At 45.9% G+C, this 25,427-nt stretch overlaps 1 protein-coding gene across 2 annotated transcripts; it reads right to left on the minus strand.

Moving 5' to 3' along the window:
- Positions 1-1,051: 1,051 nt before the first annotated feature.
- Positions 1,052-22,382, minus strand: LOC135367096 (UPF0764 protein C16orf89 homolog). 2 transcript variants are annotated; one of them, XM_064600205.1, is made up of 9 exons: positions 22,092-22,382; positions 7,001-7,072; positions 6,268-6,399; positions 6,058-6,205; positions 5,754-5,865; positions 5,382-5,541; positions 1,774-1,893; positions 1,657-1,704; positions 1,052-1,169 (listed from the first exon to the last, which is right to left on the minus strand). In XM_064600205.1, the coding sequence occupies exons 1-9, from the start codon at positions 22,321-22,323 to the stop codon at positions 1,096-1,098; spliced, it is 1,098 nt and encodes a 365-aa protein (XP_064456275.1). In that variant the 5' UTR covers positions 22,324-22,382; the 3' UTR covers positions 1,052-1,095. The 2 variants fall into 2 exon arrangements, with proteins under 2 accessions (XP_064456275.1, XP_064456276.1); XM_064600206.1 differs by lacking the exon at positions 22,092-22,382 and adding an exon at positions 19,247-19,373.
- Positions 22,383-25,427: the final 3,045 nt, after the last annotated feature.

Here is a 25,427-nt window from a genome sequence, read left to right on the forward strand (position 1 = left end):
CATTACCAGCACTACCGCCTACTCTTGGACTAGAGTCTGAAGGGGTTTGCAAGGGTTTTCTTTCTCAGAACACATTAAAAGTAAAAGTAAGAGGTTGAATTCCTCACACGGCACAGACCCGACCCCCCAAGAAAAAGAAGAACCCGCCGCTTTCGTTATAAATATCGGCCAAATGCCAAATCATCAGTTAACGTAGCGCACAATGAATCACACGGTCCCAATAGACCGACTCCAACGCACTGCTCTGAATAAATCTCACAAGCGCTGACAAGGCAGCGTCGCTCTTGCCAGGTGATCAAGGACCAAGCACTTTTACGAGGTCAAAGTTGCAGTTGTCCAGTCGGTCAAGAGCAGATTCCATGGTATAGCACTTTGAGATGTGTATCTAGAACAGTGCACGAGAATCTGCTCAGTGTCCTCCACGATTGCACAAAGTTAACGAAAGCGTGAATTTTTGTCACTTACCTACTTCGTAGTTCCGTGAAAACGCTACAGACGTATTACGAAGTGAGCAATAAAGTATACGCACCCGACGTCTATACACAGAAAACGCGTGGTGGACTGGACGAATTCTCTGTCTGAATTGGGAAATCATGAAGTAAGCCTATATGTACAAACTCCTCGGACAGATGACAGAAATACTACAGTATATAACATACACAAAGCGCATTACGTCTGCTTCCTTTCTATTTTTTTTTTTTTTTTTTGTGACTGGACAGTACTTGCTTCGTGTAATGGAAATCAGAAACGACTATGCCATTATAGGTCGGTAGAAACTGGACACTGATAGAATTTATTTTATACTCGTTTCGGCTACAGGTAACAGGAGCTGACATCAAATCGTGAGATGTGGAAACGATTTTCGCTACGATCACAGCGTACCTCTACGAGGTTATTGGGAAATCGGAACCCAATGTAAGTCAAGTGATGGGCAACGACAATGGACTATATGTGTTGGCATTTCCTTCGTGGTGTTTTTTTCTTTTTCTTTGTTGTGTCAGCTGAACATAACTGTCGTTTTATTTTGCTTACTCCGTTGAATGGACAGTAGTTGTGCAATCGAAAATACATACTTTATTCGTTGAAGACGCTGAGTTAGTGAAGTAGAAACCGTAGCACTGTCGTAGTATACATCGCAGCCAGTATAGTCTTGTGAACCCGACACCTATCTGCCAACAGTGACAATTAAGTAACAATTCTGGAAGAGGTTGCGAAAGCATTGGAAAGATATTTGTCCACTAACTTTACTCCTAGGTACAGACTAAGACATGCTGGAACCTATGGTCTGCATGGTCACTCTTGTCATGACGTCACAGAAATGTTGCCCGGAGCAGCGCCACCTAGACCAAACAAATACATCCCCCATCGCGGCACTACCTGCTCCAGGAACTGGCCACAGATGCACAGAAAGCCTGCGGCCACGAGTGGACACTTGTGGTTGAAGGCGATCCCTGGCCACACCAAGAGCCTTTGTGATCTAGATGGCGTTGACCACAGGCTTAGAGCTTGTTTACAGACGCCATGGCGATTGAATTTCGGTTTCGGTTCTAGGTGCGCATTTGACTCGGGACCTCATTAAATTTACGCAGTCTCTAGCTGTAGATATTGTAAAAGCAATTTCCGCATAGCCAAGCTCCCCTGCCAAGCCAAGCTTACCTGGAGTAGTAACGTCATATCGCTTTCGTCTTGTATGCCTTGTCTTTTCTGGAAGGGGATCAATCATCAATCAATCAGTCAGTCTGCCTACAACTAGAAAAAAAGCTTGATACGTGCCATTCGCTGGATGTGCGGGTTCCTCCTCGTAGCAATTGTCAGGCCTTCGCCAGGAGTACACGAGTCGTACCCACTCAGGTCGAAAGAACTCTTCAACCCCTGCTAAGCCGCAAAACGTAGCTAAAACAGAACAGTTCAAAATTTTCAGATGTCCCAAACTGAAGCTGACAGCCAACATGACATAGTGTAGTAGAAGCGCTCGAGCCGTTACAGAGTCTCTTTATTGTTTGAAGTTGTGAAGACAACTACTGCGGGACTCATAACCATAACACAAGAACATGTAGGTTATTAGGTGAAGTATATTAAGAGGAAGCAGGTGACAACATTTAGGATGGCAGGTGCATATCGTATACAATCGGCTTATCTGTATAAAGTATTGACATTAGTTATTCCTTGCAATGTTCACCAGTCCATTTGCAGGTCGATGAACATTCTTTGACCCTTCTTGCATTTGAAGACTTCCGCGAAACCACGTGTCTGTGGAACAACCCAATTGCAAGTCTGTTCTCCTTTGGCGTCCATACCCGCGCTATTGCACTGGACGAAGCAAGTCGCCAGGAAAAACAGACGATCGCGGGGAAAACTTTCGTAACCTCTGCTGTTTTCGTCCTTCCCTAATTTCTTCAGGGCCGCGTAGGCAAAGTTTACGCCGATAGACTGCAACAGCAGAATAATAAATCGCCGCTGCTGAACCTCGTAGCGTCGTAGCGAGCTCTTATGGCGTCCTGGAGAGCGAAGAACTTGTCTTGCATCTGCGACGGGAACGAGCTGCTGTTCAGCGCCTCCTGCTTCGTGTATGGCTCGAATTCTCGATTCAGGAGGTAGGCGAAGTAAAGCAAGTCGGTGACGCTGGTAGCGAAATGTGTTCCCAGCGTAGCCATCCTGACCGTCAAGGGCGTGGTGGAGGAAAAGACAGGCCGAAAAATAAACGGTTTCGGAATCCGAATCTCGCGGCATACTAACAAGCGGTAGATGTTATAATTGACAATGCCTGGAACGTGAAGGATATCGCTTGATGGCTTTCTCATGGACCCTTTGGCAAACGTTGCCGTTGCTCGAGCCAAGTCGCTGTACATGTCAAAGAAGCGGCCTTTCAGTTTGGGAACGTAAGCGTAAGCCTTCTCGAGTATGTCCCAAGTAATGCTCAAATTGAAGGCGTTCAACTTAAGGGATGTGACGAGCTTTTCCATGTCGACGGCTGCTTTCGGGCTGTAAGAACGGGCCTCCTGCACGACAGACTGCCATACATTTCCAAAGGCCTTGAAGATGACACCTTTGCCAGTCTCTGTTAGGGTGTTCATGTTGGTCTTCCAGACGACCAAAGGCATCACGAGACCGACAGCATCGAAGCAGCGATGCCTGACGTAATTATCGAGGTTGGCCTTCCTGTTCATCCCTTCCATTAGAACACTTGTGAGGTAGGTCGATGTCAACGGAGACAGATACCAAACAAGGTACGCTCCTATGTACAGCTTCAGCTGCATCAGTTTCTCACGCTTCCTCAGGAACGCTCGACTGAAGTTTAGGAAGGCACTTTTTTGAAGGCATAGTATCTCGTCTTGGGGCCATTGTTGTGACTCGTCCGGTAGGTGCTTGTTCACGGCGAGGCGCAGTTCGATATCACTGTAATTCAAGTATCCTGGCTCAAAGACACTGAGCTGGGAGGAAAACTTCTGGCTCAGCTCACCGTGGATAAGGATCACGTCGTGAATCATGCGGTCGTACGACTGTCCCTTTCCGCCCACTGTCTCGGCACATGCTCTCAGGTAATGTCTCACTTGGCCAGCATTTTCGAGTCTCCTGAAGTGGATGAACCACCGGGACAGATGAAAATCGAAGGTCAAGTAAAGAATGTTCTGCTCTGGACGCCTAGGGTCACGACCAATGAGGAAGGACCATATGGCAGGTACGCCATACTCCAAAGAGGAACCGGCGAAAATATCGAGAACGTCGAGCGCAGTCGCTTCGGATCTTGACGGCCAAGGCAGACCCAGTGAACGAAGGAAATTTACCAGATGATCTTCCATTTCCAGACGTTGCGCGCACTTCGCAAGTAGCGTGGTCGCCTTGTCGCGGATGTCTTGAACGTCCTTAAGTTCCGTCATGGACCTCAGCACCATGTTTCGAAGCATAGACTTGTCGATGTTAGTGCCGTACTTCTGCATCGGCGTAGTGTACAGAGTCCCGCACGTCCTGCCCAGCCGGAACACACGTAGTCGTAGAAGTTGTGGCAAGGATCTTTCGTGACATCCATGGACCTCCGCATGTCGCGCTCCATGGAGAGACAGTCGAGGCCCATGCAGCTTTGGGCCCGCAGAATCAGCAGGGGGGTGGTTACCACTAGCAGCGACGACAGGACGGTTAATGTGATGATGAACATGAAGTACTGCAAGGGGGTGTGCTGAGCGTGGTGCTTCTGCGAAATTGTAGGAGACGATTCCATCGTTTCGACTGTACACCGCGGATGCTGGCGTTCTTTGGTGAAGCATTACAGAACGCGCGAGAGAAAGGAATGTCACTGGAGCAACCCGTCACTGCACGAGCGGATATGTTAATTTTGTAGCCACCTATGAGCGACCGTTGACAGTAAAAAAAAAAAAGAAAAGTCTTTCCCCGCGAAGGATTCACCCCCTGGGCATACGTGTGAAGACGTCGTTCATGTTATAATTCTGCCATGAATCTGTCTAGACCTTTGCCCGCTTCCCTGCATTTCGACAGGAAGATGCGTTTTCAGCTATATATGCTGCTCAAAAGACTGGGCCAATCATGGCCCAGTCATCCCGCTCAGTTGCCCTGGACGGGATCAAGAACCGAAAATTTGCTCCTGTTTCTTGTGCGAAGGCGATGCGTCGTCCTTGTCGTCCGCCATGGTGTGTAGTCCTAGTGGTGGCGGCGGTGCTTGCACAATGTTCAAAGGAGGTCCACCATGTGTAGTCCTGGCCATCCTTACTTGGTGGATCAAGGCAAGGCAAGGCAAGTGTGAGGAGGAAGAAAGAATAGTACGTGTCGAAAGGTGTCCAGGCCTATCTCCCTTAGTGGCTCACGGCCATCATCTCCTTGGTAGAAGAAGAAGAAGAAGGTGTCGAAGAAGAAGGTGTCGACATGGGGTAGAATAAGAAGAAAGGCAAGAGAGGAAGGAGGAAACACCTCACGCCCCTTTTGTCCTGGCCAATCTCCCTTAGTGGCTCACGGCCATTATCTCATTGGTAGAAGAAGAAGAAGAAGAAGGAAGAGAGAAGAAGAAGGTGTCATCATGTTTATCGCTTCGCGGGGATCAAGACGGGAACATCAGAAGAGCAGGTGAGGACACAATACTTTCGTACAGTGCTGGACAAACGTTTACGGAACACGTTCCGGCGCATTCCTTGCTCAGGGTGACACGCTCGCAGCGGATGGGACGATACGGACTTACAGATGTGTGCCTAGGTAACACAGTCACCTGTTTGCAAGTCCGCAACTGTACTATTCGCTGCTAGCGTGTCACTCTGAGGAAGGAATGCGCCGGAGCGTGTTCCGTAAGCTTTTGTCCAGCACTGTACAATTGATTGGTACATTCATATGCAAATCGTGGTCAGGAAATCATGTGATGTCTGTAGAACTCGTCTTACACTGTTCGATGAAGAGGTCCTGGTGTTCGGAAGGAAATCCAAGCCGGGCAATAAGTTCAGCATCCCTTAGCGTGTTTGTACAGGCGTGTCTTAGAAAGTCTTGCAGGTCGCCCCTACGCAGGCCACCAAGGATTTGCAGTATGTCATCGAAGCAAGGAGACTGTACAAGAAATTGAATGCACAAATAAATCGACACAGGACGGGTTTTTGTCTCTGCTGAGCGGTCAGTGTGCGAATCAAAGGTAATACGAACGCCGCTTTCTTTTTTTTTTTTTTGTCTGCCTGAAATGCAAACACGAGCCGAACCGCAGTTCACCTGCCACGTGGGTATTACGTGTGTAAAGATGTGAATCGCGGATGTGCTGCACTTACGTTATAGGCTATGAACATGAAGAAAACTTCGTGTGTCAGCCAGTACGACGTGGCATTCTTGAGGGTCATCCGCCAAATGCAGTCTCCACTGGTGTTACACTCTGCCTTCTTCCTGTGATAGACGGATTCACATGCACGAATCATGGCGTGAAAGAGAGAGACAAAGATCGAGGGCGGATAAATGTGACGTAGTGAATATCCCGACATCTGTAACTGTGTGGGATGTGCATATCGGTACACCCCGTCTACAGTTTAAAACGTCCCCTATAAGCCTGCCTAATAACGACCTGACCGTTACACGTACTTGGCCATGGTCAGCTCAGCTATACAGGCGTCTGAGTGCTCCTCCTGAAAGTCAAAGTTGTAGTCCGGCTCCACCAGGAGAGCTGGATTTGTGCTTATCAATGGCAAACTGAAGTTCCATCTGCCAACCTCCGAAAGGGGCACCAGAACTGCGAAGGGTAATTCAGAGATTGATTCTGTCTGTTGAGAGAGCTTTTAAAAAAATACGTACCGTTATTGTAAAAATCTGATGAGATCTTTCTCGCCACCATCTCCATGCCTGGTGGGATGTAGTATTCAACGGCATCATGAAGGTACTCGAGTCTCGACCTGAGCTGCTTAGTGTCTAAGTTGGTGGATGTCTCTGCGATCAAAGACCGGAGAATTAAGAGCACATTACCAGACCAGTTACACTGGAATTACTTTAGAAATCAGACTTTGAATGCCATTTGGCATTATTTGCATACTAAAACCTTGTACTGCACTTCTACATTATAACCGCACTCCTCAGGGAAGAAGAAACGATTGCAGAGTGCACGTCAAATTTACATACTGAAACGAACGTAACCCGGTGCTACACACTGGTAATTGCAGTTAAGTTACAATAATGAGTTTATTTAGCAACTGCGCTCTAAAAACACAACTTCACCGCATAGCACGCTCTGCGTCAACCATTGTCACGAATGCTAGGGTTATCGCCTCTGATTCGAAGGGAGAGGGAGATGTACACACCGCTCTCTCTCTTTCGAATCAGAAGGGATCACCCTAGCGTTCGTGGCAATGGTTGGTGCACAGTGTGCTATGCGGCGAAGTTCTGTTTATAGAGTGTGTAACCGAAATTTGGTTACTTGTATGAGCATGCGGCTGTAATTGGGATTGAATTACTTCCGAAAAGTAACACTTACAGGTCTGCTGTATACGACCGCAACGACAGGAACGACTGCACCAGAACGTCTTATACTTACCCGGGAAGACAAATCCACAGTTCCGCGTCTCCCCCGTCGAGTTTAATCGATTGATCTCTACGAGAAGTTGATCTGTAAACAAACAAGGAGGATAAATTGGAAGGGCCTTCACCCAACACCAGTGCCTTTCACCTATGTAGTTCTAAAATGATACATTCATATAGCTCTTTTTCTTCATGTCTTCCCTGTGTCCACGGGTGTATTATTTTCTGTACATATTTGCCCCCCCCCCCCACCCCCATCATCTCAAGGAACCTATATTCACGTGTAAGCTTTAACGTTTTGGAACTCGCTCGATACCATACAGCTTGTGTTTTGGTAGCACAGTGTGACGTCATTAGCTATCGGATTGCCCCGTCTGACGTTGCAGTGAGTGTGGCGCAAGAAATCTGTGGGTGTCGTCAGCTTACGGCTACCTGCTCATTTGGGGCAAAACCTTCCCCTTTTCTCTCGGCGTAAGTGTCATACATCTCTCTCTGCAGCACGCAAGGTACAGTCTGCACCCAAGCAACCAATTGCTGAAGATTGCACTGAACGTAAAAGAGCACCCGCACGTACACGGTACTCTACAGGTAAACATGGTCGTAATTAACGGAGCTGAGACTTGAAAAGAAACGGACATCTAAGCATATAAGACATAAAAAACATTGAAATTGTGCCAGTGTTGCGTAATAGATAGCGCACTTGACCAGCAATCAAGAGGTGTGGATTCGATTCACGGCGCTATATGCCTGGCCTTTCCAAAACGACGGCCATGTTTCAGACGAAGAACGTCATATATATGAGCAATACAAAGAACAGTTAAAGTGGGACTCCGCAACAAAATCACCACAACGGTTGTGGCATAGCAGTAACCCTTGCGGTGTCAGGAACGTACATACGAAATATCGCGTTCCCAAAGTGCGCAGATTTTATTCGAACGAATTATTACGAAGTGAGCGCTTCGCCTCTGGGAAGCAAGAGGGCGCTGAAAGCAACGCTGCCGACGTCATCCTGCATGGAAGAATGCAAGCTTCGTAGCAGACGACAATGCCGGGTGGCGTCACAGTATCTTCCTCCGGGCGAACCTCTGTGCGCTTTGCATGTTGGTTTCGGTTTTGTATTTTCATCATTTACGAATGAATTACTCGCACAAAATGAATGCGAATGTTGTATTCGGTATCAATGGAGCGGTCCGTGTTCGGTATGATGCTCACCTAATTTTCTTCGAATCCCTCCGAAGTCTCCCTTTAAGCGATAAGGTGCTATTAAACGAGTCTACAGCTAGAGCAAATAAATGGAAGCTCTTGAATGCGTCAAATTGAACAGTCCTCAAGCAGTGATTTAACCCGACCCCACAACACACGTCTAGCAGCCTCCGCTTTCCTTTCCTACACACCACCTACAAGGGGGGGGGGGGTGTTATATGAGCTGTAAACACATGTCGGCAATGATTTGTAAATTGTTACAACGTATTTGTTGTTATGACCCCCCCCCCCCCTTTGCCAGCGATTCTGGATAAACCACTGTTAAATCTCAAGAACTTCCTTCACTAACCATCAACTGAATCTAAATTGTCATAGAATCATAATTCTGACTTCTTTCAATAAATTTTTGCTCAAGCTGTGACTATTAACTTCACTCTGTCCAGTATCATCACCTCTAACACTGTACCTTATGTAAACTATTTCTCCCCTATATACAGCAAAGAAGATATCGAAGAACGCAGCGCATTGGGTAACTTGCGGCGGTTATATTTAAATTACTCACACATAACTATATGATCAAGTTCAAGTGTCATCATAAGTGCACACGTGTACGTCTGCCTTCCTACGTACGTTGACGCAATGGCTATTACGTATTACCACATCTCTGCGCCATCCACACCTCGTTAAGGACTAGCGCACACGAGCCGCAATGCGTGGGAGCTCTTGATAGGGTCCGTGCTCTGAAATCCATCGCTCTTGTATCTAGATCGAGGATTACTCCGCGTCCGCCACGGTCTTTGTCGTCTGTGGCTGCCATGTTTACGTTCGGCCAAATAAGGGACCCACGCACGTCGCGTTGCGTCAACGCTACGAGAGTTGTTGTTGTTGTTAATTTGACTTCTCTGATTAGGTAATACACAATGGAGTGGTTGCAGTCTATTAATGGCACTCTCTTACACGCATTATATTGCCGTTACTCCCCCCCCCCCGTTTTAGTCTCAAGGTAACTTCAAGTTACCTCCAAATGTAGTAAATACACGCTACATTAACATTAATGCTACATTAATACATTAATAACTACATCAACTACACTAAAGCTAAACTTCGTTGTTAAGTTACTCATTTACTCGTCGGGTTCATTGAATGACATAATGGCATTGGACGTTTTGTCAAGAGTGATAATAAAGGGATTGATTGATTGATTGATTTTAAAAGAAAAAAATGGAGATGGTAGTCTCGAGCCACTCGGGACTGGCTACTCCAGGGGGCGTTATAATAAAGGGAAATGTAGATGAGATGCGGATTTTTGTATGTGATTGCATGTACGATTATTGAAAAGTAGAAAGTTGGCGTAATACGTAACGAATTAGCGTGTAATCCGCCTCATCTTTTAAACGCAACGTCAATTACGAGGATGTTGTCCATTAGACTATGTTCGGAATGGGCGTCTTTCGACCTGAGGCCCCTGCTTCGAAGAAGCTGAATATGTATGTATTGAAATGAAATGAAGTGCAGGAATTTCTGCTAAGTATGGGCTTTACGGAGAGCGTACGTACGCACGGATTAAAGTGCGAGAACAAGAAATAAGTTAATAAAAGTTAGTATACTCAAATTAAAAAAAAAAGATCGTGGTGAGTGCACATATTTCATGGACCTTTACGAGAAAATCGAAATAAGTGAGGATGTAAAATGCACCTATAAATGCGTGCGATGCGTTCGAAAAGAACATTAATAAAGGGCTAGACGTAGAAATAGGACGAAAAAGGATTTTATTTTCTGGATCTCTTCTGCGTGTGGGAACCGCATATAGTCCTGGTTTCCGTTTGAAACGCATGAAACGAATATAGGAGTTAACTCTCAGTAGAGTGCTTTTACTGAATACATCAAATAACTGCCTTTTAGCTGTAACTCCGTCGCCGCGTGGTTGTAGCCACACGGATAAATAAATAAATGAAATGAACTAATACATGTGTTGACGTGATGTGTGAAATAGTGTGCTTCACCGATGGGGTGTGTGAGTATAAAAGTCTTCATGTGCATCGTGATCTTCACAGCCTACATACGAATAGTGATTCTGACTATCTGCAGCGTTACGAAAATATGCTCTAATGCAAAAACGGACTGCGTAAGGATATGCGAGACTTATGTGCACAAACGGGAAAATCAAAGGAAAGAAAACAGTGAATTCCCAGCAAATCGCCGTACGAGAGTAAAAGAATATAAAATCTTCCTGTATACTTAGCTGAAGAAAATCCGTGCTCCAGATCAATTTACTCAAGTGGATTTCTGAAGGGTACACACACACACACACGTCCGCTTCGAATGAAGAATACGGCGCTAAACGTATTATTATTATAATTTTCCTTCGAAGTGATGCAAGGAAGTGTTGTAGGTGTTTGACGAGATAATGTGCTTTCCCCTTAGCAAATCTTTCGAAAATGAGCTCCGCGAAAGTGCCCATTCAGGCTCATGTTTCAAAACAACTTCACAGTATGCTCCCGGGCTAATATATTTATCTCGGAAGTGCGCATGAAGTTTCGTAGAGCGCGTTTTTCGCACCCTGCATATAAGTAATATTCGGTGGAGGAATGGTGATTTTTACGCTGGGCACAGCGAGGGTCATTTTTGGCGTAATCCAAAGGAAGTGTTGGCCACTCTGGAACTTGAGCCCGTGACCATAAACAAATATAAAAATAAATAAAAAAGAGTAGACTTCCATCCAATGAGACATGCTCCTTGAACCTGTTGTTTCAGCCTATAGATATCTTCATAGTTCTGTTTCCAATGATTATCCTTTTATGGACGTGTGTGCGCGAGCACGCGAACGCGTGAGTGAGGACACCTACGGAAATTTCGGCAAAAATACTTGTCGGGTATACTGTATGACTGCAAACCTCTAAGCTGTCCCGATCCGTGGATGGGGCAACTTCGCCAATCACTATGAAGGTCACTGAGGTATGTTCGGATGCCATACTGATCATCATCTTTTCCTCTCTCTTTCTGTTCACCGTGGTGCATCGAGCCGCCATCGCTGAGCAGCCTGACCGCACCTTCCCTCAACATGATGATGATTATGATTATGATGTATGATGAAGTTAACACCACACAGCAATCGCGTTTGGAGAAGAAAAAAAAAAAAAACGCAGCCAGTGCACAATGTTCCCGCAGGACCTTTTCGACTGTCTTATGGAAGCTTAACGATATGACCGTTTCTCTTCGTTAATAAAGCTGAAATCCAATCAGCGAAAGCTGACAACGTAAAGAGAGCCACGAAACGATCAGGGAAAGAATGGCTTTGCCGCTCCAAGATTCCCCCGTTTATTAAGCGTTCCCTGCGGGCTATTTACGGAATCAATTTGAGTCAAATCGCTCTGTTTGCTGGTCTCACCGTCGAGGTCACAACTTGATTATGTGTAACAGTAGGGGGTCGCGCGCGCGCTGCCCTGATAATCGTATTATCACTCGGTGTAACATTAGTATTGTGCTCAATTTTTACTTGCCGCTTTCTCCTCAAGTATTGTGGGGCGCGGCGCTTATCCGTTTATGGATGTACGCAATAAAGTAACCGGTAGAATCGCAGAAATATTTGTATACCAGCGCCTAGGAACATGCAGTCGCTGACCATATGCGTAGTGTGTGAAAACACTTCTGTAAAGTTAATGGACGACAAAATTATATAAGGGGAAAGCTGTCAGAGAGAGCCAGGCAGGTTACTTCGTGAAGTAAGTGACTTGCATACGCGGTAATAACCTCTCCCTTTAAGGCGTAAAAAAATGTAATAACAATAAAAATACAACAGCAAAAACAAATTTTTCTCATGATGATGATTGTGATGCTTCATCGCAACGTGCGATATCTACACTGTTAAAACAGAACTTCACCACATACACGCTCCCATAGCCAACCATCATTGCGAGTGATATGATTCTGTGTCCTGATTTGTTCAAAACAAGGGGAGGCGCCTATGGTGGGACAAGCATAATGTGTCTCAGATGGGCGCCTCCTCCCATTTTCAACAAATTAGTGCGCAGAATGATATCGTTCGGAATGATGGTTGGCTACACTCTTAAAAATGAACTTCACCACATAGCACGCTCCTAGCCAACCATCACCCCGAATGACAACGTTCTCGCCCTAGATTTGTTGAAAATGGGAGGAGGAGCCTATTTTGTGCCGTGCATAATGAGCACAAAATAGGCTCCTCCTTCCGTTTTCAACAAATCAGGGGGCTTAATCGTTTCATCGTCGTTACGGTCGTTACAAGCTAACGAGTGGCGGGAAATTCAAAAAGGTGGGCACGTGACACATTGCGAGTGACGTGTACCACGGCCTTCACGTATCGCGTGAAGAGCCCGTGCACGTGTTCTATCACGTGCCCACCTTTTTAAATTTCCCGCCTGCCTTTTTTGAATTTCCCGCCACTCGCTAGCTTGTAACGACCGTAACGACCATGAAGCGATTAAGCCCCCAGGGGCGAAAACGTTGTCATTCGGGGTGATGGTTGGCTAGGAGCGTGCTATGTGGGGAAGTTCATTTCTAAGAGTGTACTCCAGACGTGGAAAAAAGCACGATGATGGGGCAAAATTTATGGCAACTGACGCCCGCGTCACACCCACTTAGATTTAAACAGGTATGGGACTGAGGAGTCCTAGGAAGGCCATCATCGTCTCACTGTGTCCACCTTGGCAATGGTAATAAAGAGTACAGACATCCCTATAAATAAAGAGCCAATAGTGTTTCTCCAGTAAGGGCGTGTTTGCAGCGCGTGTCCAATCGAGCGTCATGCGTTCGTCGCGTGCTCGATATGAGAAACAGGCTTGGCCCTGGTACGTGCGTGGAAAGACAAAATAGAAACCTTATAAACGGCCGCCTTTTCACACCCACCCACGAAACGTATACCACCCACCATAACCACGACGTCAAATGAAGCCTCACAGGAATAGAATGAACCGCACTGTTTCGTTTTCCACGCGGTATACGGGCCCTAAGGGAATGGATCGTATCAAGAGGGGAACACATTGACCATAAAAAAAAAAAAAAAAAAACACTATCCATAGTAGTAAGGTAGAGAACTTATAGCGAACCGGAACCGATATTTCGAACAAGGACTGTTCTTCTTCCGGGGTCTAGGATAAGGTAGGTCGAATCGAAGCACACACCTCTCGATCGCAGGTCGCGTGCCCACTATGCTAACTATGCCCTAACTATGCTATATATTCCCACTATGCGAACCACTATGCTACGTTGACACTAACTTACATACCAACTTACCAAGGGGGCCCGCCTGCCTCTACCAAGACTGCCTATTTTATTTCAATTATTCATTTCCTTAGGCGCATTGAGGCTTTTGTTGTGTTCGCCTGTTTGTGCGTTTCAGCCTCAGAACGGTTCCCCCATAGGTAAGGTGTTTTCTCGGATTTTCCCGAAAAAAAAAACACGAGAAATTTATCCAAAAACCTCCGCTTCGGGGGGAATCCAGTAACCGAGAGCTAAGAAAAGTCATGTCATATGTGATGGCTTGTCGACGAGGTTCGTTTCCTTTTGTATCGAGATTGCCTCGCATTATCGGTTACGACGGAGGAAGGGCGACTCCCTTGACTGAAATCCAGTGTGCGACAGTATTTCACGTAACAATGAGCACAACACAAATGGGCACAAGAAATAATTGCTCCAATTATTTCATCTCTGCTTGACTTCTGATGGGAGAAAAAAAAATTAAAGGCGGCGCTTTATCAATCTCGACTTCAAATTATGATCTCTTAAGTGATCATTTGCACACGCCTTAGAAGTTTCATCGCCTACTCAGTCAGATGAAAACTACCGTCAAGAGTCGAGGCAGCACATTGCAGATATAAACAGTGGTTGTTTAGGCATCGGGACGCTGTTCCTTCATTTCATTAATTTTTTTCATGGAATAAGCGCCTCTGATTATGCATGGTTTTGCGCCCTGTTCCTTAATTTCATTATTTTTTTTTCATGGAATAAGCGCCTCTGATTATGCATGGTTTTGCGTCTGCATCAGGCAAAGTTCTTATTATTCTCATTCCTTCTCTTGCATGTTTATGTTTTTTTTTCTTTCTTTCTTTTTACTTTCGTTATGTGTTCGGAACACCGCAATAAAGAGAATATGGCGTGTCATGGCCAAATGTCCAGAGCCTTCGTAGAAGGTCGTTTTCCGTCTCAGACATAAAGAAAAGGGCCACGCAAATAACCGCAACATGGAATTCGGAGAGCAAGTTCCCATATCGAGGAATTTTCCAAAGCTGCTTCTCTTTGCGGCGATTCCTCGGTCTGGATGCTTTGAAATGCCCTTGTTTGTCTTCTCTCCGTGGAACGGTGGAGGAAAATGAAAGCAAGCAGGAATGAGATGGATTCACGAAGTAAGAGAAGCCACACGCATGAATTTACAGCAGCTGAAGATGGATATGCTGAAGACAGTGCTTGTTGACCTTCGACCATCCCTTATTTGCCAGAGACGACAGCACGCAACGGCAACAAATAAATTTTGCGCTCTCTATCGGTGAATAGTAGACCGCTTTTCACGACATTGGTCTTGTTCGTTAGCTACAAGTTGGTTTGCATGATATGAACATTTATGAAATGTAGACAGGGATACTATCCGAGGAGGGCGATAACTACAGTTCCTCCTTGTTACGACGGCACGCGAATAACTACGACAGTTCTTGCTTTCTTGGTTGATTCCGAATTGATTCCAAAATCTTGATTGTTGATTTCCAAACCTGCACGGCGATACAGGAATATTTAAGAGGTTCATCGGATTCACGGTGAGTGCATTCTCATTATAATTGACCTTCTATAGACTCAGCCACCAGGCAACCTTTTAAAAAGGAGCCAGATTTAGGACGTAATTAATTGTCGATTAATCCCTGAATAATTCCCCGGCACAAGTGGTTTTTGTTTCTGTACGTGACTACGAGTGGCACGGCATTTGCTTGCTCCCACGATAAAGACTTACTTTAAATCCGAGCCATTAAAAGGGACCCATACGGATTAGTTCCTATAGAGTCGTATACTCCTCTCCGTCGTATACTTGTCACGTTCCGCCTAATTCGAAATAAATACCGGAGAGCTTGTTCGGCATGCCCACTAAAACGAATCTCTATAGAGCAAAGAAGCTTCGGATAGAAAGCTTCAATTAAGACAGAGCTTAGCAGTCTCTAAAGATTACTCTCGTCTTTACGTTCGTGCTGAATCTGCTTTGTGTGACGGTTCATGACGAAAGCTTTGCTGCAGAACAGACAATTCAGTCGGGAGCTCAGTCGGCTTTGGAAAGCTGTACTGTCTTTCTTCCTTTTCCTTCTTCTTTTTTTTTTTTTTTTTTTTTTTTTTTGCGTCTTTCACAATGTCAGACGGAGTTTCAGACGCGTAAAATGAAACATCTTCATTTTCATTCGCTCGATATTGAGGATCATGTTTCTAAAGAACTGAAAATGTAATGTTCCTGAACCTAACTCAATCAATTCAATCTCTCGAGATCATGTATCGTCACACACTGAATTTGTGTTAGTATCATACATGAGCGACAAAATCCGCAGGCCCTGATAAAGTATGTAACATTACTGGATAATAACCGCAATGATAAGTATGGGTACAGTTGGGAGCATAGATTTACACGTATAACCCTCATAAAGTAATACAGTGGAATAACACTCAGTAATCCAAATAAACCTTGAAACTAACAAAGAGGAGTTGCGCGACACCATCGCCCCAAGTAATGCCGGATAAAATTTGAACGTGTTGTTTGCGTGAAACGTGCGTAAACCTGCATTCCGAGTCTTAAAGCAAGGGCGGAGATACACGCGCAGAAAATGGGCACCGTGAATACGCTATGCAAGTAGGTCAGCTCGCTGCGCAGCTTCCCAGTTTCCCTCTCCTCTCTATTGCCCGTGAAGCGACCTCGTCGGTCGCTCTCCCAAATAAGGGAGTATCATTTCAAGATGGAGGCGCACATGGTGTCTTCCGTGGACCCACGCCCAAGTCCCCCAAGGTCGCCATTTTCCCATGTATTTGTTCCTATCCCGATGCGTGCAATGCCGGAGGCCGCCCTTAGATACCCCATTGTTACCAGACGTTGGCTTGCGTTTGATTGTAGCGCGCTAAAGATCCAGTTGAAGCACAATCCAAGCCAGGCCAAGTCACCGAAAGAGAAATGGACGACTGCGTCTGCGGCGCCTGGTACGACAGGTACGCTATGTGATGCACGCAGCCGTGCACTAGATCCTTCCGATCGCTCAACACGTTTAAAAACGGGACCAAAAAGTGAAACACGGCACAGAAAGTTGTTATACGCGTTTTATTTGGACATATAAAGACGAGATTCATTCGCAGAAACAACAAAAACATTTTGCCGCTAAACTTAGCGCGCTGAAGTGATCCGGAACGGCAACAGTGGGGTATCTAGTGGCGGCCTTCTTCGTTGCACGCTTTTCCGATGTGAGTTTGGGGGACCTGCCCACGCCGGTCCACGAATACCCCTCATTACTGCATTGTGAGTGGTCAGACACTTTGTCACGCGATTTCTCCAAACTTTACCCTCTCCCTTGAACCATGGGAGGGATTATATGCTTACGGGAACCAATAGGGATAGCCCGGGACCTCCATTCTCTGACGTCAGAGATGAGATATCGACGTGGAATTTTCTATCTCGCCGGCTACGACGTATAGAAAAATCTTTTTTTATTCGATACTCTCGCGCGCAGTACAATGCCTGCATGATTCAATTAATCACAGCGTCTCGACCCCTTTGACCACGAAACCGTGGGTCAGCAAAAACACCTCCATCAGAGCGCCTCGTGCCATGAACGGAGATTCGGGAAGCAACGTTTTAAATATGCACGACCTCCCACGGAACGACGTGATCCCTATAATCGAGGTAGCCACCTTCCTTGCGGACCCATCCAATCTCCGTCTACAATGCCGCCGCATTGTAGGCGTCCATAATACCTCAGCAGGTATTATGGACATCCCTCTGTTAGATGAACATCAGCCTTAATCTTCTTCCCCGCGGAAATCAGGCGAGTACATCCTCCACACGGCTGACGAACTCCCTCTCGATTACTGGAAGTGCCCTGGCGGTAACTAAGGAAGATTATAGTTTGAATAGCAGTCAGGAAAATGAATCTGAAATGAACTGAGGCACGCAGGGGGGGGGGGGGGGGGGGCAGAGATGCAGAATGTATGTACCTCTTTTCTTCTTAGATCATATACCGGGTGCTTCAGTTGCGCTTCACCGCGACCGGCCGCGACAAAATATATAAACCAAAACCAATTAATTACAGCAACAAATGACCCGATTCGGTGGCAGATTTTCCTCTAAAAGGTGTCCACTGAAGGTCTCAAAAGGGGTAGTACCCATTTTAATGCCGACAGCGCGCCCTGCTTTAGAAGTTATGTTTTTTTTTCTAAGAAACTCATTTGAATTTTTATTTTAAATAATGAGCGCCTCCCACTCATTCACACGGTGCGCAGCTCGTAGGCGATATCGGACAGATACCTGTAAAAAAGAAAGTTCTTCGATTGGTGGGATTTAACTGAAACACCCGGTACACTCAAAGGGGGGAAAAAAAAAAGCCAGCAATTTTAGTCGTTTTGGGGACTAGATACTAGTCAGATGTTTGTCTCTTTCGACACTAAATGCCCGAAAGTTTAAGGTTAATTTATAGGGCTGAGCAGTAAACGTCAGGGCCAGGAGACTGAATGGGGAGTGATTGCAATTTAGCGAAATAGAAGCTGCAATGACACCCCAAATTACTCCTTTTATTTCTTAGAGTTTATACGCACTGGTACCTAATGTTCACAATAGGTCTTCGCATTGCCAAACATGCCGGTATCAAGCGTTCGTCGTCGCTTCAGACTTAGTTATCGTTGACAACTGGGAGATACGTTCTTCGTGCGTATACTAAATAAGACAAAAAATTGTGCTCGCAACACTGTCGTGATTTGAATTCGTACTGGAGTTCTTCTAACCTAGTTTCCCGATACATTTACTCGCATTCAGTGGCGTATATAGCCAGAGTGGAGGGGGAGAGGTTCGTACCCGCCCCCAGGAAAACGTACATTTGGTAGTGCGTTTGGGAGAAGGAAACAACGGAGAAGTCCTCCTCCCACTCGTAAAGTCTCATAGAACCGCTCCCGAAATATGTAGCGTGCTACGCCATTGCTCACATTACACTATATACCTGCAGCGAAATGCATGTTGATTCATAATGCATAGCAACTTATGGTCGGGTGGAACGTACGGGAAATGAGAAACTGCTCGCAGCAGCAGCGATACCGCCAGCAGACGAAGGCGAGTGACGTTCTTGCAGTATAGTTTATCGAGAATCACGGACATGGAGAGGGGTAGCATGGGAAGGGGGGGGGGGAGTCATCATTGCATATATATCGTACAGAAAAAAATGGGGGTGTTGGGGGGGGGTAAATCACTGCGTTCCAGTATGCTGCTAACGATGGAGGAGGAGGAGGACAAGGGCAGCAAATCGGACGGCGTACAGTGCAGCGAAGTCGACCCAGGACGCACATTCCCCGGGGCGTCAGTCGTGACGTTGTCCACATCTGTGAGGCCGACAACGGCGAGCACTTTCAACGTCACCATCATCATCATCATCGATTCGCGAACTCCTCGACGAGTCCCATATTAAGAAAACCAATTATATATATATATGTATGCTCTGAAAATATTTTTCGGCTCAGAAACCTAATGTGTAGGTTAATGTTTTGGTAAGATTCACGACGATGCCTATACTTGTTTTCACCACTAAACTAAGTGCAAGCCCGTCGAATTCTGAGCTTGACGATCGTAACATGTAAAGGAGAGTATAGCGAGACCACCGTGGTGAATCTACTTTTACCTCTGGCACCACTACCAACATTTGCCTAGGGACCACTTGCGAGAGAAACGCGGCGCTTACTTAAGAAGTTGAAGAAGCTGCGACAGACCGTCCCCCGTGCTATGTCACCTGAATGCGAATCATAATTGTTTGCACAAATACGAACCTGCATTCTAGAGGTTAATTGCGAAAGGCACGCGAAACCGTACCTTGGGTAGTGCATTGGAGAGAGGGAGGGTGCAATCCTCCTCCCACATGTAAAAGGCCTGTTCCACGACGTTTGGGGGCGCTCCGAACCATATGTCCTTGAGCGCCACATATGGCCGAAAGCGCGCAACTCCCGGTCGCGCACCCGCGTAAACCGATCAGTTTCGGAATCATGTTGCGTCTGTACTGCGGGTTTCTGGAAATAAAATCCCTGAGTAAATCTTTAGGAACTCGAACTTACGGAAAGGAGAGGCGCTAATTAATCACGTCTACGGATTAGAAGAAGAAATTGACGTTCCTGCGACAGCGTACAGATACGTGGCGGCGTGCTGCGTGAGTGAATATTGATAACACAACAACGCTGCGTTCCGATCTCTAGAGCCCATAATCCCATAAGTACCCATAGTACCCACCCCTAGTACCCTCTAGTACCCATAATCCCAACTACCCCGCTTTGTTCCTCTTGTGTCATACCCATAATTCCTGAATCGTTACCTTACTGCAACACAAATGACGTGTTGGACTACGTGTCTGTTCCGTACCACGTAATGACTTAACATTTGTTATAGGTTTCACAAGCCCTTCGTACAGTGCGTTGCGCCCGTTGCACCTGTAAAGCTGGCACAACTAAAAAATGCAAGCATGCTGCAGCTGTTTGCTGCTGCCACGTGAACAATAGTGACAACAGTTCGCGCACCAGCAAACAAGCACAGCAATGAGAAACACCAGCCGGAAAACCAAAGCGGGATATGGCTGCTGTCACCCGCTATGGGACTACCAATGGGAATAAAAAGAGCACCCGGGAGCGGTTAAGGTTAGGAGCAAAAAACTTCTCGAAACAGTGGCAGTGTAAAGGGTTCAGGGTAGTGGAGGGTATTATTAAATTTAAATTGGCAGATTAGTTAAATGAATTTAGAATATACTACCGCCGCAAGACAAGGAGGAGATCTATCGGAATTTTGGGGTGAGTTAACTGTAAAGCACAGGAGTGTTGACGCTCTTCTGAAGCACACGATACAGCGTTACACTCAAGTGCAAAAGCAATGGGGCAGAGTTCTAGAACTGGCCTCAGTTGTTGACTTGGTTGGGGAAAATAAAGCAAATCAGTAAATTAAGGATATAGGGAGTGGTAGGCTAAAAGATAAGGAAGATGGGCTCACTAATTTTGTGACTCATCTAATCAGTCAACAATACAAACAAAAAAGAGCACCCGCTCCTCTGACGTAAGAGCTGCACGTGAAAGCGTTGTTCAAAGGTTTACATCTCACCAAGTACGACACGTAGGATATTTCTTGTTTTGCTCCGTATTCTGGCGTGCAGTACAATGAGCGCATCGTGTCATCTCACGAGTCGCACGTGTCAAAGACTCATAGCCCTTTTAAACGGAATGGAGTGTTGCGCCGCTTAGTGTTCGATACTGGAACAATATCACCGTTCCCTTCAGGCGCATGATGTGGCATGAACTACAGTAAACGTTCGTCCAATCCATTCTATCTATAGTACACAAACGTGTGTGCACGGACTTCGAACAACAACAATAAATGATGGAAAAGTGATGATAACATGAGATGTTTCCCCGTGGGAGCCACAGGACCCTACTCCACTTCAAAGAGAGGAAGAGCCAAGCGAAGACAGGTCGGAGTTCTGTTTTTACAGCTCTTCGAGGAGGCCAGTAGCTTGCACGAAAGCAAAAAGGGCAACCTCCAATGCTCAACTACGCACTGGAATTCTGCACCCGCAAATACTTTCCGGGCTTTTGAGTCGCAAAGACGATGAAAGTGAATGGCGTCGACGCAATTTCGACCGATTCCGAAAATGGTTACTTTAGAGGGAGCTGGCAGCCGTAAACACCGACTTGGCATGTTTTTGCAGAATCACCGCTCCTTAACCGATGCACAGCACGAAACCGGGCTTTGCACAATGCGACGTGATTTGTACGGCAGTCGAAAACAATGTGAAGGGGTGGCCAGGTGGCTATTATTAAACGTAATGGGTTGTGACAGCATAGGCGATGTGGCTGGCGCGTTCGTAATTCGTTTCTACATATGGGCTAGGTGCTTCAGAACATTTCATTAGCGTTAGCATATGTCACAACATTTCGAAAGCGTGTATAGTCTTTGGTCCTAAGGTCGTTCTTCCTGCTCGCCTAGGAATATTGTCACGTGTTCACGAAAGAGAGAGAGAGTATGCTCGCGGTTTGTCTGTGTACGAGAGCAGGAGAGGAGGATCTCGATTTTTTTTAAAGTATGCGTTAGCGCCGCGAAGCAACTTGGCTAAGAGCGGCGTACATACGTGGACAGATGGAGAGAGGACAGCAGGAAGGAACGGGGGATAGGGGAGTTAGTATGCGTCCTGGGCCGACTTCAGGAGGAACTGTGCCGACATTCGTTCTGTAAAGTCTGCCGGAAAACCCAGGGAAAACCTCAGACAGCACAGCCCGTTGCGGGAGTTCGAACCCGCGTAACCTCTTATAGTCTCGGAGAGGAGGATCTCGCGTCTTCTGCTGTACTGCGCCCGCGTGTTCCACCAGTCACGGACATCGTTGCCTGTAAACGCCAACACCAAATATTCTGCCATTTCTATTTCACCATTCCAAATTTAGTTTTAAGCATCCCGTCAATAATATAATGTTTTCAACTCTCAACAACAAGGGGGCGTTATACAGGATATTCCACGACAAATTTCGATAGCCTTGCCAAATCGCGCGATCGGTATAAGCTGTCGGAGGTGGTACTAAAGTTGCGTCATTAGAATAACGGGCGAAAATTCTCAGTGTGTACTATATATTTACTAACAAAAAAGGACGTCACACTAGAGCGTGCTTGCACATGAAAAAGTGTGTATTACCTGCAACGATACGCAGTCCAACCATGACATCGGCGTTTAGATACTGGATCCGCTCCACTAAGGCGCGCAAGGTTCCTTCCAGCACAGCCAACGTGTCGGACAGCAGATACGGGTCATTCGAGTTACAGAGTGTGTCGGGCGAAGCGTAGGACAAACAGAGCGCAATGATGACGGCCACAAGCGCGTGCGGCACGCAGCTCGCTTCTGTCATCGCGTCGGAAGCACGCGCCATCGGAAGAGAACGCGCGCACGCGTTGCTTTTCTACAGCTGAGCCACGTGCGCGCGCACAAGTTCGCTCGGCGTTGGTGGAAGACGTCGACGCGGAGAAGCGGTAGTGACGTCGGCTCTGCCACTCATTCATCTTTTTCATCGCGAGCGAAAGAAGTGTCGAGCCAGTCTCTTGATTGACTGGAGTTTGCCGGTGGCATAAACGTTCTTATGAAAAAAAAAAAAAGTAAATTAGGGATCAATTACAGCTTCTAGTTCCCTAGATTGCAGTTACTCCCCATTTTAGTCCCCTGACCCTGAAATTTACTCCCTTTGCCCTGCTAACAGTCTGTAAGCTTCGCATAGACTTGCGTGCATGTAGCCCCCAAAGGGAGGTATGGTCGCGATAATGCATCTAATCCTCCAAAGGAGTAAAATTACTAATTTTCTGCTTCGAGTGTATGTATATCTATACTGCGCACAGCGCGGCAGAGTGACGTTCGATTTTCGCAAAGGTATGCCGTGACACGTATGCGAAAGCTTCAAGGCACATTCTATCTCCTCCTGGGTTGGATTGGATTGGAAATGAAAGACTTTACCCTCCTCCTCTCTACTAATTTATTCACTTATTGTTGCGCTTTGAAGAAACTATACAACACAAGACTAATACGAAATAAAGCGTGCAATAGTAACGCTCTACCTATATATTGATCAAAAAGCGCACTAACAAAGTTGTTACACTAATAGTGAGAATCACGAATTACAGCGACCTCCGTTAGCAACAGCGACGAATTACAGCGACTGAGGGATCAATAATTTACGTAATTGATAAGGTCAAATGATTTCACAGCTCGTGGAAAGAATGAAGAGAGGTATAAGTTAGTATGACCTGCAAACGTCTCATATTTCTGGGAGTAGACAGACACATTCTACATAGACGGTCCGCTTGGAGGAATGCTTGGTCAACAGGGGAGATCATATGTCTGTAGATCACGCAGTCGTCGACAAAAAGACGTACACTATCGAGGAGAGATTAGTTGGAAGGTCGTTTATGTTTAGGAACAACATGTTCGCAGCATTTTCGTGTGTTTGAACTTTTCTACTTTTCTGATGTTGGTTGGGGTGTATTCAGAGATGTTCCACATAGAGCGGCACTTGATTAGATTGGATTGAATGTATGAAGGAAAACAGCGTAGCACTGTCTACTTTTAATTGATCGTTTCAACTTAAAACAAAAACCCTCTCCTCAAGTTTGTTACCGTGCAGAGCAACTTCCTCATTTTTAATGTGACAATAAAAGGTATTGCTAAGATTAATCAACTTTTGCTCCCATTTTTCTTTCCTGCTCCGATCGACCATCTTGCCTATCCGGCAGCCGCAATATTAAGAGTGCCCCCACGGGTGAATACATAAAAAAAGAGAATCATCCGCGCGGTACTGCAATATAGTGAAGCTATTTTATTGCAAAAGAAATGTGATTGGTATATACCAAAAATATTCAGTACCCAAACTCAGGTCCCCGGAACGCGTGGAAGGTAAATGGAACGTGTTAGAAATGTAAGAAAGAGTGTGTTGAAGGTCGGTGCGTGTCCCCGGTGTTTCGTAACGTTCGTTCGGTAACGTGGCTTGGTACAAACGTTTAAGAGAGGGTTAAAAAAGCATTCTAATTGGTAGCATCTCTGACTGGCAATCAGAGGGTGCGGGTTCGAATCCCACTGCTGGTTCCTTTTCTTCGTCTGCCATGATTCAATGGAACGTGTTGATTGGCTGTTTTGCAATTAAACGCGTATTGCGTTCGGTGCGGTAGATGCGATGCGATCAATTCCACGAGCGCCTCATTATAACGTCAGGCGTAATAAGATTAGTGATTACTCTTCCGAAGGAGAATCTTATCAAACGCATGGCGAAGATCGAGGCGGACACCTATTGCATAACCACCTTCATTAAACAGCACGCTACTACCGTAAACACACAACAGTGACGCTGTTGTGCAACCGCTTTTGGGAATCCATGCTACTAATGATTCTTGTTACCATCATCACCACTCATCATCCATCATCAGTCATCATCGTCCTAATGTATGAAGAGGAAGTTTTCATTTTTCATTTAAAGTGTCACTACGGAATAATACTCTTGTTACACAGGCAGTCTTCAATTAGGGTTGAAGCCAATGGCCATTGAACATGCGAGTAGCGCCACCTAATGTGTAATATGTCAACCTATCAGGGAGCACTGGATCCAATGCACTTGGAGAAGTTGACATGTTATACGCTAGGTGGTGCTACTCGCATGTTCAATGGCCATTGGCTCCAATCCTAATGGAAGACTGCCCCATTGCAATCCACACTGTATTCTCCCAAAACATTGTTTCCCCACGTGAAGCGCAAGTATCAAAACATTAATTCGTGGTTTTGAGAAGTATGTCGTCATGCGGTGCCCAGTCTACCAACGCATCTGGCAACATTGCGCCTTCTGGTAGACCTCGAACGCTCCGTGAAAAAGAGAAACGATCGCGCTGTTGCTGGGAAAGAGAGACGCCATCTTTCGATGACGTCACCTTCTCTCGGAGAATCCGAAACTATGGAGTTTTGCGGCTTCTTTCGAAAATTCGTGGAAGAGTAGAAGAATTTTTTCTGTGCGTCGTGGAACTTCAAAAAAGAAAAGACAAAACATAAAAGGGCGCTTACAGGAATACGTTGCATGTGCGCTAAAAGTATTCCTCCCATCATCATCATCCCCTCATCCGTTCCCTATGAGCAATAGGGCAGTGCACCGCCAATCTCATTATCATCCAGTGTATATGTATGTGTGTGTGAATTGTATGCAGCAGAAAAAAAATCACCATATAGAGAAAAGATAACTGACGTCAGTAACGAAAACAGTCACCCACGCAATTTCGTACGGCTACACGCTGCATAACATCATGAACATAATCTTTTACGATTTTTTTTCTTTCAGAATACTTCCTTACTACTATGAATATAATATTCTTTTTCAATAGGAAAAGAAAGAAAAAAGCTGTCAGCCTTCACGTAATGAAAAGTTCATGCGGAAATATTATTTTGTCCCCTTCTCGTCTTTCTCTCTCAGAGGTGACCTCGATCTTCATTTGAACCGCAACATTCGTG

Source organism: Ornithodoros turicata, chromosome 8 (genome assembly GCF_037126465.1).
Source record: "Ornithodoros turicata isolate Travis chromosome 8, ASM3712646v1, whole genome shotgun sequence".
Classification (NCBI taxonomy): domain Eukaryota; kingdom Metazoa; phylum Arthropoda; class Arachnida; order Ixodida; family Argasidae; genus Ornithodoros; species Ornithodoros turicata.